A 14,553-nucleotide genomic window follows, 5' to 3' on the forward strand; every position below is an offset into this window, starting at 1 on the left:
AAAATAAATGCTCACCACTTGTTTACAAACAGCTCAGTAAGTTGTTCTTCTGAACAGCCTCAGTACTGAGGAAGAGTCACAAAGCACTACCATACCATTTTTCTCAGGCCCTATTGCAAAGCTTTCCTGTATGAGAGAACCATGTACTACACAAGAACAAAAGACAGTAACATTTAACTGCTCCTGTAGATAAATATGTAAGAGGTGCTTTGTTTCCAAACAAAGTTTCAAATTAGAAGTGTAGCTAGAGGCCAAACCACAACTTCTGGAAACTGTGAACTACTCTGTAAGTAAGGCTGCTACTTACAGTTTCTGGCCGGCAAGGTATTTTATCTCATCTCCCCTAAGGACTTCTGCACTAATGACTGGGGTAAGACCATGTGCACGCTGCTAACCACCAACTAATTAGAAGACACTCTTCTCTTCCTTTTCTAACACAAACACACATACACATGCGTACACACATGTACTCAATCACAATCTCTTCCCTCCCTCCAAGCAGAGCATAAAAAGGGTTGGGACAGAGAACAGCAAAAACCACTCCAGGAAGAAAACAGTTTACATAAGACTGACACAATGTACAGAGCTCAGTGGGTTCTAGGGAGGACTATTTTCCAAACCAAAAGTAAGAACTTTAACACAAGTATTAAAGTAAGAAACAAAAAAAGGTAGGAAATACAAAAAAAAAAAAAAAAAAAAAAGTCACTTACTGTGTGTCATCTTCAAATCATAAAGTTTTGCACATAATAGATCTTCTTTTATAACTTTTTTTCTGCAAACATCAATAAAGAGGTGAAATAACTAAAAGAAAATTGTCACTCCGCTCATTTATTTACAATTCACTGTCAACCAAAATGAAATTATGCACGAGGTTTTAAATTCTAGCAAAGAAAGCATGACTAGTGGCCACTCCCACTCCTATGACTTACAATGGAGGTTCATTACCAAGAAACAAAAAACCATCACAATCTCTTCCCCTGGAACTGTTAGAAAGTATCGGGAAGGGGGGTGGGGGGGGTGTCAGGGTTTTTTACTGCTTCAGAAGGGAGAGGCAACAATGAATGGATATCTAAGTGCTGTAAAGACTAGGTTACATGCAGGAAATATAAGACTGAATGAGATGCTAAAAACATCCAGAGTCCAAAATGAATGTACTATATTCAACAGTTGATAGACTTTCCACCTTGGGAGGAATCATGAAGGGGATGACTTGGTGGATAAAAGCAAATTATTATTTCTGTATACCATACACTACCACAAATCTCTGAGAAAGAGCAGTCAAACATACGGGCTACCTCAGCTGTGTTAGACCCACGATATGACTCTGTTACAGGATGTACAGTGATGACCACTATACTCTCAGGTAGGGTAATTCAGAGAAAGCACAAAAATGCATGTCCGTGACAGTCATAGCTAGTAATAATGTATCAAGAATGAAGCTGCAGAAGTTCTTCAGTGTGCCTGAGGAAAGTGTGCTACTATCTTCTATTTAAAAATAAATGCAAAACCCAAAAACTGACTCATACAGTTAAAAGAAAATCTTAATAAAATTTCTGTAATGCAGTTACTAACTTGGATTTATGGTTGGGCTCTTGGAATGGGTGTCCCATAAATCCCTTAAAATCATATACAAACGTAGGTTTTATGACATGTTTTTCTGGTAGAAGGTGTCTATAGCCTTCTTTAGATTCTCAAAGAAGTCCATAACTTCCAAAAAGAGCTGAAGAGTTGCAGGATTATAAATTGTGGCATGATTTAATAAACCTTAAGAATTACTGTCAACTGCTTTAGTAACTAAATAAATATACTCTAAGAAATTAATATTCTGATTAAATGTACTAATGAATCAGATTTAGTTATGTATTTTACAATATATATTTCTTAAGAATACAATTTTGGACAGCTCTGAATATATGTCAGATCAAAATGGGCTTAAATTTTAAATGTATTAGAACAATTTAAGTATTAATAATAAATTTCCAGTAAACTATTAACTCAATTTACTTCAAAAAATGTTAAATACCTATTAAACTCAAGTACTAATAAGCACTATATTTCTAGGCAATTATGTTTTAAAAACAGTACTTGAAGAAATAAATCCAAACATGTTAAAACATTTTTTAAAACACAAATGGTTGTTATGGTAGGTACCAAGTGCCTGCTACACTTGCTACAATACAAAGAAGTAAAATCAAAAAGATAATAAGCAGCTTCAATTGTAACTGTCTCATGAAGAATATGTGCTATATTATTAGTTACTTCCTACTTTTTGTCCATAAATATTAGAGCAGTGCTACTCAAAATATGCGGTCAGTGCAACAGTGCTTATTCATTCCTGGTTTGTCATATACAAAAAATGAGTAAGCTTTAATTTACACTGCTATAACATTTTTATTTCACAAAAATATCTGAACAGATTACAGAAAAAAACTAAAACAAAACAATTCATCAAAGATACAATTCAAATTCTACTCTCAAGATTTCAACCAGTCTTTTTTAAAATTACCAAGTGTGTGCTTTAAAAGAAGTAATTAAATACATTTAAACTCCACATTGTTTAAAAAAAAAAAAAGCACTTTTTTTCTTAATTTTATTTATTTTTTTTAGAGAGAGAGAAAGTGCAAGTGGGGGAGAGGGACAGAGGGAGAGGGAGAGAGAGAGATCTCAAGGAGGCTCCATACTCAGCATGGAGCCCGACGAGGGGCTCAATCCCATGATCCTGGGATCATGAGCCAAAATCAAGAGTGGGACGCTCAACCAACTGAGCCACCCAGGCGCCCCAGCACTTTTCTTATTAGCTATCTTCTGGTTCTACACATTTGGACTCCACTTCTACAGTTCATCACTAACCTCATACAGCTTTTAGAATTTTCACGATAGAAGAGCGGTTTCTTAAAAGAGCTTTCATTTTTCTTGTCTTTTGTTTCTCTCAACTGTCTTTTTACTTGAACCTAGAAGAAAAGCAAAATCATGTGTTTAGAGTTGATAATCCAGTATCACAAATGATCACATACCAATTCTCCTTTGAAAGGATAAAAAAATTAAAGAAACAAAATTGTCTGAATGAAAAGGTAGCCCAAACACACATGCTTATTCATTCACAAGCATGCTAAACCATAAGGCTAGTAGTAAGTGTGCTAAGCTCTGGGGAAACAAAATAGTGAGAGGCATGTAAACAGATAAAGTGCTCATGAGCGCAGATCTATTTATACATGTAGGACTAAGAAATTAACTCTATTTGAGGATAACAGAGAAGACTTAAATGAGTAGGTAATTTATGAGTTGGTCTTAACGAGTAGGAATTTATCGAAGGAAAAAATATTCTGAATGGAAGAACAGTGAGAAGCCAATACAGACAGGGAAGAAAATATCAGCAGGATATAAAGCTGATGTCATATATTAGGACCACACTGTAAAGACCCTCAAATAAGAAAACAATTCCATGGGAACCAGGAAATAAATGGAGTTATTAAAGCAAGTGAATAAGATGATCAAACTTGATTTTTAGGATAAGCTTTGCCAGTGATGTGGAGAATGAACCAGTTAAGGAGAGACAATAAAGGCCAGGAAACCAGAAGAAAGTTCTTATAATTGTGTAGATCTATACTGTCTGAGACAACAGTTGTTAGCCACACGTGGCTACTGAGCCCTGAAATGTGGCTTGTTTGAATTGAAATTGTACCTTAAGTGTAAAATATACACTGGATTTCAAAGACATAGAACAACAACAAAAATAGGTAAAATCTCTCAATAATAATCCTTTGAAAATACTATATGTACTCATACTACATTAGATATGTTAAATAAAATATATTCGTAAAATTATTTTTTACCTGTTATCTTTCTACTCTTTTAAAGTGGCTACTAAAAATTTTAGAGTGGCTTGTAGTATATTTCTATTGGCAGAACAAGTATGGATGACAGCATGAGAGCCTACAAAGAAGTAACAAAAGAGGAATGAAGAAGAAACAAATTTAAGATAGTATGCAGAAGGACTAGGCAAAGATGATGGAGAGAGAAAAAAATGGAAAACTCCCAGATGAATTCTGGATTCTAAATAGAGATGACCACAAGTAGTTGAAAACATAAATCTGGTTCTAAGGAAAGAGGTCTCGGCTAGTGATAGAATTTTAGAAGCCATACAAATATAGGTAAGAGTTTAAAGCTACTGGAGTACTCAAGAAGTCTTAAAAAGTATCCCTAGAAAATTGAAAGGCACTTAAAATTTAAGAAATTATTTCTAAAAAGGCAGAGAGATAGGAAAGAAGATTGTGAAAGGTCAGATAAGTAAAACAAGCAAGCATACATACAAACATTCATAAAAGGATATCCTATAAACCAAAGAAAATAAAGGGCAGTCAAGAGCACCACATGCAGAAAACAAAAAATTATTTTGAACCTTAGTGAGGATAGATTTAGGAAAATAAAACAATAGGGGTGAATGTTCAATGGGAGTTAAAAAGCAATTGTGAAGAGGGAGCCAAGTACAGATATCTCCTTCAAGTTTAGTTGGAAAGGGATAAAGATAATAAAGTGAAGATTCAGAAGTAAAGATCAAAGGAAAACATTTAAGAGTATGTAGGTAATATCATGCCATAAGAAATATTTTTTGAAGTCTAACCAAATTAGGCTAACACTACACCAAACTTCTAATTTAAGTAAAATATAAACCATATTAAATAAAACATAAATTTCTATTCCGAGCAACAAAACAGTATTTCACATGAAGCAGCAAAACAAAATTTTATAGGAAAATATCTTTGGAAGTTAGTTCATGCCAATATATATATATTCAGCAACATAATATACATAGTCTGGAAAAATAGAGAATCTGTCTTTCAGAGAAGCCATGCTTTAAATTTGATCATAATATTACACATTTATACAATGTTGTATCTTTTCTCTAAAACATACGAATTTATATAATTTAATAGAATTAAATAGAATTAATAGAATTACAACAAGCAAAATCATTTTTTACATATGTCGTTTTATTTGAATTGCAGTCTCATTTGTTCCTTATGTCAATGAGACACATCTGGTAAGAATATACCAAAACAAATTATAAATACCTACACTGAGGTATTTATGTGCTTAAATAGCTGTATGTTGCTTCCAAGCTATTACGGACTTATAGTGCTATTTGAGAACAGTTTTTTCCCCCATCAACAACATCACATTTATATATAATAAGAATTCTTCTCCTTCTCCCCTTCTCCTTCTCCTTTTTTTTTTTTAAGTAAACTGTACCCACAACGTGGGGCCTGAACTCACAACCCAGAAATGGAGTCGCATGCTGTACTGACTGAACCAGCCAGATACTCCCAAGAATTCTTAATTCTTAAAGTAATTTCAGCTATACACCATTCCTGACTTGTTAGTGATACCTCAAGAAATCTTTTTCTCATACAGTTTAACTACTCACTCTCCTTTTCTTTTCACCTTTTACTCACTGACTCAGGAATATGTTCCTATTTCTTTTTTCTTCTTTTATTTATAAGCCAAAAATAAATCTAAATACAAATCATAATCATGGTTCATAATCATAAATAACATCAACAAGGTATGTATATGTGAATTTCATGAAAGTGATTAGGATTAAGCATTACAATAAAATTGTACTTCATAAAAGAATAAAGTCATCTGCCCACGCCAACCTGGAAACTATGAGAAGTCTCTCAGGATCCCTACAAACCCCCTTATCCTTCTCTAATCACTCACTTTCCTTCAAGCAGCAGCATTTAAAAGCAAAGACACCATTTTATTTTTAGTTTTATTGGCTTACTCTTCCAAACATTTTAATGTTTTTCATGAAAAACAATTTGTGGGTATTTTGAATTTAAGTTTTTGTGTGCTTGGTTTTTGAATCTAATATTCCATTTCAAACCCCTTTTCAATGAAAAAAGTATTCAAAGCACAATCCAATTAATCAGTAAATGTTTCTGACATACAAAAGTCCTCACACTAAAAACATTCTAGAAATTTAAATATCTTGCAATTAACACTAAATGTGAAACTTCTTTTAAACCATCTAAAATTGTGGAAAATCATAAGGTGACCACCATGGATTTGACCTCTTAAAGGAGGACAAAGAAAAAAAAGGTTCAGAATTTTTGTCCTTGTAGTAAAGCCTAGGCTTTACATGCTGAAGAGAAATAATAATCACAGATTAAACCTAAAGTTGAACAATTCATAAATATACTCAAACTGAAAATCTATTAAAGCGAAATCATCTCAACTAAGTTTATACGGCTCATGTTGCAAAGTAAAATATAAGCTTTACCTTAACACAACCTTCCAATGCACTCAATTTAAACACTGCTTGAAATGGTTTTCGATCAACAGGACATGAAGCCAGTATCTGAAAAATGATTAACAAATTATAACTTTATAAACATTTCTTAGATCAACATTAAACTATAACACATTAAGCTTTCCACTAGAAAAGGAAATAGAAAAATAATCTCTTCTTCTTTCAAAGATAAAGATAAAATACGTTCCACTTGTATCATGTCACAGAGTAATAAATACCTTAAACTTGTTCAATTCATTCAAATGTTTACTGTGCTCCTACTCTACGCTAGGTTAAGTGCAATACAAAGATCAACAAGAGAGATAAAATCTCTGTTATCAAGAGAATACCTACAAAGACCTGCTTGCCCAGTTGAGAACTACTGGCAATTTGAAAGGAGAACTAGACTGAAATCAACAGCTCTGCTATCTAAAGAAAGTACTTGGGCAATTCTAAGTCAGAGGTAGAAGGAATGCCTTGGGCAGGTCCCTTACAGATTTTAATTTTTTATGACTTAATTAATTTCTCTCCAAATCAATTATTTTGAATAGACAGTTGCACCAGCAAGTCATTCCTTATACTATCCTTTAGGAGATATCCAATGCATATACACATATATGGTGTACCTTCTTAATATACAGCTAAACCGAATTTTGTTTTTCTCTTAATTATGTACCTTACATTGGTTTATATTACTATTTCTGCGTGGCCCCATTCTTAATAGCACGATATGCTGTAACAGTTTCAATTTACATTTCCTTTTTTATAAGTAAGATTGAGCATATTTTCCTATTTTTAAGGGCTTTTCAAAATTCCTTTTCTTTAAATTGTTTATTCACGCCCTTTGCCTAACCTTGTTTTTAGGTTGCTGGTCTTTTTCAAATAGAAATGTAGGCATTCTTTATAGATTAAGGAAAATTGTCTTTTGATCACTCTGATTCTAAATGAACTTTATTTTGATAAAAATAGTATTTTCCTGTACTTTCAAAATTAATGTGTATCAACTATTAAGTGTTTCTCTGTTAATACTATTTAAATATTTGTATAGGTTTATATTATTTAAATAATTTAAGGGCCATCTGGCTGGCTCAGTCAGTAGAACATGCAACTTTTGATCTTAGGCTCATAAGTTTGAGCCCCACGTTGGGTGTAAAGATTACCTTAAATATAAAAAAAAATCTTATTTAAATAATTTAAAATGGAGTATATTGTCCACTAGGGCAGGAGGGAAGATTCTCTACAATATGAAAATACCAAAAGGTGACATTACTACACACGATTACAAAAGTAAAACAGGATTTTAACAATGTAATTAGCAATACTCTAAAAGACCACAAGATAGTAATGGAATTTTGACAAATTATCTTATGTTCCCTAGTGAAAAATGTGATTTTTGCCTTTCTGGACCTTGGAAGATATCAAGATATGCTTATACAAGTTCAGATAGATCAGACAAATGTTGCCTCTAGTCATAGAATACATTTTCACAAAGTCTGTGAATCACTTTGAGAGCAGCCAAAATATAAATTGAGTTACTTTACTACTGTGCTAAAAAGTAATTTTTCTTTCCTGTTAAGTAAGTAGGCCTTGAAAAAATGCTTTACCACATCTGAATTAGGAAATGTGACCTTACTATATTAAATCGGTTCAGACTGGTAGAAGCCAGCTCAGCTTAGTTCCAAGTACTATGGATTTAGGATGCTATTACTTTCCCTACAGAAAACAACCATAAGAAGCTTTGCAACAAGTAGTGATATAAAGCTGTCCATATCTTTTTAAAAACTGCACTGCAAATAGCAATTCTAGTTCAAAGAATTTGACAATGTGAATGTTTACATTAGCATTTACTATATGAAATTTCTTAAACTAGAAGTTATATTAATATGTTTATAATTAAAAAGAATATTTAAAAGTAAAACCTTTCACATACTTCTTATAAATAACCAAAGTTTCAGAGTATACTTATTTCTATTTCAAAGGTAAATTTAGATAAACATTCATAAAAAGATAAAACAATGCTTCCTTCATGTTTTTTTGCTTCCTTCAATGTTTAAAAAAAAAAAAAACCATTAAGAAAGATGTACAGAAGCTCTGGATTGCTGTCTACTTTCAAATCTTGCCCTAATGTATAACCTTAAGCAAGTTACACAGACTCTGTGTATCTCGGTTACCTCATTTGTGAAAATGGGGATAACAGAACTTATCTCTGAAGTTCTTAAGGGAATCAACGGAATTACTTTAGAAGTGTATGGCATACATTAAGCATTGGGTAAAGTCTTCTAAATATCAACTAACTTCACTGAACAACAACAAAAGATTGGTTTATTAACAAAAATGATAATACAATATGATGTATTATTATACATGCATGTGAGAGACAGGAGTTCTTAATGATTTTCTGTTGGGTTTGCAAAGTTCATGGCATACATGGAAATTAAAATGTTTCATTTTACTATATCTATTTCAATTTGTAACACTAAGATCTAAAGAAAGCCACTGTGTTCAAGAAATTTACTCTATATCAGATGCACCCAATCGTTCAGAAACTCTGAAATTGCATAACCTTATTTTCTTATTAAATTTTCTCGGATGACATCAGTAAGTGGCACTCTTGCCTTTAGTGTTCAAACTAAGAGTTTCAACCTGAGCCATTCCATTTTGATCTGTTTCAAATAATGGGGTTCTGAGTAAGATTTTGTTTTTGTTCTTTTTTTCCCTTAAGCATAACTGCCACAGATTTGTTTCAGGTTTCATCTGAAGAAAGGGTTCTACTGCTATTACAAAATGAAAGAAAACAGAAAAAAGTAGTTGGAAAACCACTGATATATATTATCACAATCTGTATATACTTAAAGTTTCTAAATCTAGTTGCTACTAGAAAATAAGTAAATAGGTTTTCTTTGGCTCAGGCTCAGCCATCGGAAAAAATGCTGAAAACCAAGTTATCCTCCTCAGTTAAGGAAAGCACATGTCAGAAAACAAGCTACCTATAGTAGACAAAGTACATTTACAATGGCTGTTGAGAAATGATGGTATACCTTTCTGACCTTAGAAGAGTTTAACAAAACATTTCAGAGGGGAAACAGAAAAGAAATTCAGTTATCCTCAAGTCTTCATTGAATACTTCAATAAATTAAGACTAAAGAAGAATGAAAAAGAAATCAAAACATATTTTTAAAAATTAAGAGGATCTTTAATTTTTTTGTTAATGTATACTATAACAAAAGTACAAGGCTACCTTAACATGGCAAAGTTCAAAGACACCATCATTGGCAGGTATTAATAAAATTACACATTAATTTTTGTAAATTTTTGTTAATTTTTGTAAATAAAATTTACAAACAGGTTTTTGAAAATGGTTTATACCGTCTTACTTTTAAGACAGTCCCAAGGGTATTTCACGCTTATAATCCAGCAGATACCAATTCAGAAAATGTCAGATATTTTACTTAGCTTTCATAGTTTGTTACTAACATAACTAATTTTGTTTTTAAGTTGTAGGTTTTTGAAAATACACATTTAAACTAAAGTAGAAAATTTTGAATATACTTAATTGTGCTTAAAAAATGTGATTTTAGTTTTGAAGAAAATTATCCCAAATTTTGTTTTCCTTATATACAACCAAAATAAAAACCCCATGATTATTCGCCATTTTTATTCCTCATATACAATCAAAATTAGTCTTCAATTAATCACCTATTTCAACCAATATGACTCTCATTTCAATACTTTGTAAGTATCTAATTTAGTTTCATAAAGTAATTCAATCACCATTCAATTTTGTGATACAGCTACAAAATTAATAGAATATGATCACTGCTTTACACCGTAATATGTATTAAAAAACAGAGCATACATTTTATTGTGAATGCTCTGTACTAAGGCTGTATCAGTTAAGTAGGCAATTTTGCTAGGAAAAAAAATCTTCCTAATGATTTCAGTAAAACATACCCTAGTATTCTGAAGCGTTGTAAATTCCCAGCTCAGACAAACCCATATTTAAATGTAAGAACAGGAAACCTTCCTTATTTGGAATTCAGGATTCTTGATTTCTAATATTTCTTGCTTCCTGTTGCTGCTCTATCCTCAATCACAAAGGCTGCCTACAGATAGCCCCTCCTAGAGAGAGAGAAGCAAGTGTTAAAGATAAGTGCTTAAGGACTAAATCTCAGTACCTATGCTTATTAAGTAGGTTTGTCTGTTCATGGGAATCTCTAGAAAATCTATCTTTCCTTCTAACAAATAGAGCATGTTATATAAAACTACAGTTCAAAAGCAAATAAAGATGATTTAGGAATGCATAATATTAGAGGCTTATTTTAAATCTGTTTACAAGAACTTATTTTTCTTGTTGATGGTGCCAATATACCTAGCCTGGACCTCCAAAGAAAGTGCTCACCTGTAGTCAGACTACATGTTCCCTATCACAATTAACTACTTCTTTCAATACATCCTTGTCAATCCATAATTAGTAAAACTGTAGGTTTTTTTTTAACAACTCTCAGAATGTATTCCTAAAGGACAAATGACTGTCAGTGACAAAAATTAACACCAAGAAAGCATTTTATCTAACTACTCAAAAGGAACCCCTTCATAAGACACAACAGTTGGGTAAGAATAACTTTTAATTCTAACTTCTTTTTACATGTAATAGTTAATACTTTCTTTTTCTAGAAAAATAAAATAGAAAATTCCATAAACTACCCATATAAATCATTTTCAAATTCTAACATTTAAAGCTAGGCTATACAAAAATACACATTAATTTACCCAACTGGTAAAAACAGTATTAAATGAAAATGTATTACATTTATGCTTTAGATAATGAGTGTTCACTTTAGATAATGAGTGTTCACATTAAAAAATGTGTTCAAATGTAAAAAATAGTCTTTGCTCTATCAAAGGTTTTTACCAAAGGATTAATCCACAAGGTGAAAACCATAGGGGATTTGGAATAATTAGTCACAAATCCAAGTTCTGGAGGGCTCAAAACTAGCAACCTCTCTTATCCACTTTAAGTATGAAGGTAGACAGTCCTGAATCACCAATTGCACGAGTTGTAATAATTGAATGAAATGATGTATTTGACAATGCTTTACAAATTTTAAAAGATAAGGACTAACAGTATTCTTCCACAGATGTTTAAATTCTTGTTCACAGAGAACTACATAACATAGGTTTAGGAATAGAGAAAAATTAAAATTCCAGGAGAAACTGAAGAAATCCAGACAATTAAAGCTTTGCTGATTATGTTATTTAAAAGTATTCTAATTACCACAATGTGTAAATTTCTCCTCACTGCATAAAAGAACATCTGTATATAAAACACATCAGTAGTCAGGATATAAGTCAACTAACTGTTCATATTCTGATTTTTTGTTATGTATTATTAATTCAAAAATATATTCCTCACCCGACTGCATTGAATACTGTCGTCTGACTTCTTCAAGAACTGTACTCATCGCAGTAAGACTCTCTTCATTTCTAGCCTCACAAAAGAAAACATACCTTTGCCAGTTGTCCAATTTTGGTTTCATTAACCTTACTTTCTCAAACTGAAGCTGTCAGCATTTGGTATGAAATGCAGGACTGGGATAAATAAGTTGAACAAGGATAATTTGCTTATAGCAGGAAAGTTAATCACATTAAAAAAATATTTACAAGGTAAGGGAAATATTTTATATTACTTTACAGATAAAAAAAAAAAAAAACCCAGTGGGTAATCAGAACCTCCTAATCACATATATTGTGTGTCCCTTTGAACAGGATAATAAAAACTCTTAAATACTTCAAACATGAAATGCTTCCAAGGCCTTAAACTTTAACTGTTTTAGGGCCAAAAATTTTAACTTCTCGGCAATCCGCCAAATAATAAATCCTATTTTCTCAACCAGTGTGTGTGTGGAAAAGGTATCTTACTGTCTATAGAAAATCACAGTTATGATCAGCTGTCACTACTACAGTCGTGTGTAGACTTCTTCTCTAGCCTTCACCTTTCTAATTATCTACTTTAAAATGTGCAAACTCAGAGGATCAAGGTTAAACTTATGCACAAAGTAAAAACTGTCAATATGCTTAGACTGTACTGGTATAACACAGGTAAGATATATAATATAAGTAAAATATAGGTAGATAATTTAGATAAAATAACTTTTTGAGTGGCTGCTTAACTTTAATGTATTGCTCTATACATATTTTATCACTTCAAAGGTCTTGTTTAGTTTCAGATTTCTCAGCTCTAATACTAATGCTTTAAACTAATAAAAATTTCAACTTCCCTCAAGTGTCAATTACTGTTTAGTTCAATATTCTATTTCTACATCATTATCATTATTATTTTACAAACCAATAGAGTTCCTTGAAATTAAACATGGTCATAGTGGACATGCTTAATTTCAACTTATTCTAGTGTCCCCAAGGGCAGGAAACTACGTTATGGGCCATGAAGGCCACCACAGGTTCCATTATCTTCAATCTTTCTGCCCTGAGTAAGGTGAACTATGTAAAATACCTACAGACTAAGCTCAGTTACTTGATCACTTTAAAGTCCTTACGTGGCTTTTGTATTAAATAACCACAGAGCCAAAATTTTAGAGCATGAAAAGATTAAAGCTACATTTGACTTTGGATATAGGGTATTTTAGGAGCATGAAAAATTTCAGGAGGGTGTCTGAAATAAATACACTACACTACCTTCAGTTAATTACAGAGGAGAATTTCTTCAATGCCTAAAATATTAAGGTGAAAGTAAATAAATGAGTCCCTCTTTTTGGTTCTTGATATCCATTCTGAATCATATCTCAATGAACCTGAAGTACAAATTTCAGCTAGCTCAGCTCAATTTCTAAAAGACACATAAGCTAGGAAGATGATTCTCAATACATTTTGTACCATTTTCTTATTATGTAGATTTTTAACTGTAAAACTCACTTTGATTTCTACCTTATTACTAAAAAGGAACATCGGTAAAATTTAAACAACGGATCAATTTTTAAAAATTATTTTCATTTCTGGCTATCCCTTGAAGTATTTAGCAAAAAATCAGAGTTCAGAATCCTTCCCTTGAATATCAAATAAACACTGACATGGTAATTTAATGAAAGAGTATTTTAAAAAGCCTTTGTATAGGGCCTGGCTGGTTACAAGAATCTGAATACAGATATACATATCCTAATCATGAAGTCCAAAGTAAACTGCATGCATCTCCTTAAAAACAGAAGGCAGCTAAGGGAAACGAGAGGAGAGAGCTTAACAAATAATGGCCATGAAAAAAACAAAACAAAACACCAGTGAATCTGAGAACTGATTCTATTTGTCAAAGTACATATATACTTCAAAACACATCCAATTTTTATCATACCAGTAAAAGATTCAAACAGAAAATTTAATTCAAAGCCTAAGTGATTTTGTTAACCAATATTCATTTATTATTTATAATGAATAATTTATTGGATTGTGCTCTTGTTACTGCTCAATTTAATGATGGCTGCTATCCCAATTAGGGACAATGAAATAATTCAGAACATTCTCTGGTTATTCTCTGCTTCCAAGGTAAATCACTTTTGTTTAAACAATACCACAACTACCCTGCCGCCTCTCCCTACTTTTTTTTTTTTTATTTATTTTGAGAGAGAGAGAGAGAGAGAGCGAGCATTTGAACAGGCTAGGGGCAGAGAGAGAGAGAGAGAGAGAGAGAGAGAGAGAGAGAGAGAATTCAAGCAGGCTCCTCGCTGTCAACACAGAGCCTGACTCAGGGCTTCAACCCAGGAACCTCAAGATTATGACCTGAGCTGAAACCAAGAGTCGGATATGCCTACCTGACTGAACCACCCAGGCACTCCTCCCCCTACTTTCTTCTAAAAGCAAATTGGCTTTGGGGCACCTGAGTGGCTCAGTCAGTTAAGCAACCAACTCTTGATTTCAGCTCAGGTCATGATCTCATGGTGCTGGTTTCGAGCCCCACATTGGGCTCCACGCTGAGCCTGGAGCCTGCTTTGGATTCCTCTCCCTCTCTCTCTGCCTCTCCCCCATGCACATGCTCTTTCTCTCAAAATAATAAACTTTCAAAAAAGTAAAATAAAAGCAATTTCCAGGCACCTGGGTGGCTCAGTCTGATGAACGTCTGACTTCGGGTCAGGTCATGATCTCACTGTGAGTTCAAGCCCTGTGTCAGGCTCTGGCAGACAGCTCAGAGCCTGGAGCCTGCTTTGGATTCTGTGTCTCCCTCTCTCTCTGCTCCTCCCCCACTCACACTTTGTCTC

General features: G+C 32.8%; 1 protein-coding gene across 4 annotated transcripts in view; it reads right to left on the bottom strand.

Annotated features, from left to right (window-relative positions):
* SCAF11 (SR-related CTD associated factor 11) overlaps positions 1 to 14,553 on the bottom strand; it is a 68,270-nt gene that overhangs the window by 20,814 nt on the left and 32,903 nt on the right. For all 4 annotated transcript variants that reach the window (XM_042992146.1, XM_042992145.1, XM_042992143.1 and 1 more), the window contains 3 exons: positions 6,284 to 6,361; positions 2,851 to 2,951; positions 711 to 772 (listed from right to left, as the gene is read on the bottom strand). In XM_042992146.1, the coding sequence (XP_042848080.1) occupies positions 711 to 772; positions 2,851 to 2,951; positions 6,284 to 6,361 (241 nt within the window). The remainder of the gene's footprint in view (positions 1 to 710; positions 773 to 2,850; positions 2,952 to 6,283; positions 6,362 to 14,553) is intronic.

This window comes from Panthera tigris, chromosome B4 (genome assembly GCF_018350195.1).
Source record: "Panthera tigris isolate Pti1 chromosome B4, P.tigris_Pti1_mat1.1, whole genome shotgun sequence".
NCBI lineage: Eukaryota > Metazoa > Chordata > Mammalia > Carnivora > Felidae > Panthera > Panthera tigris.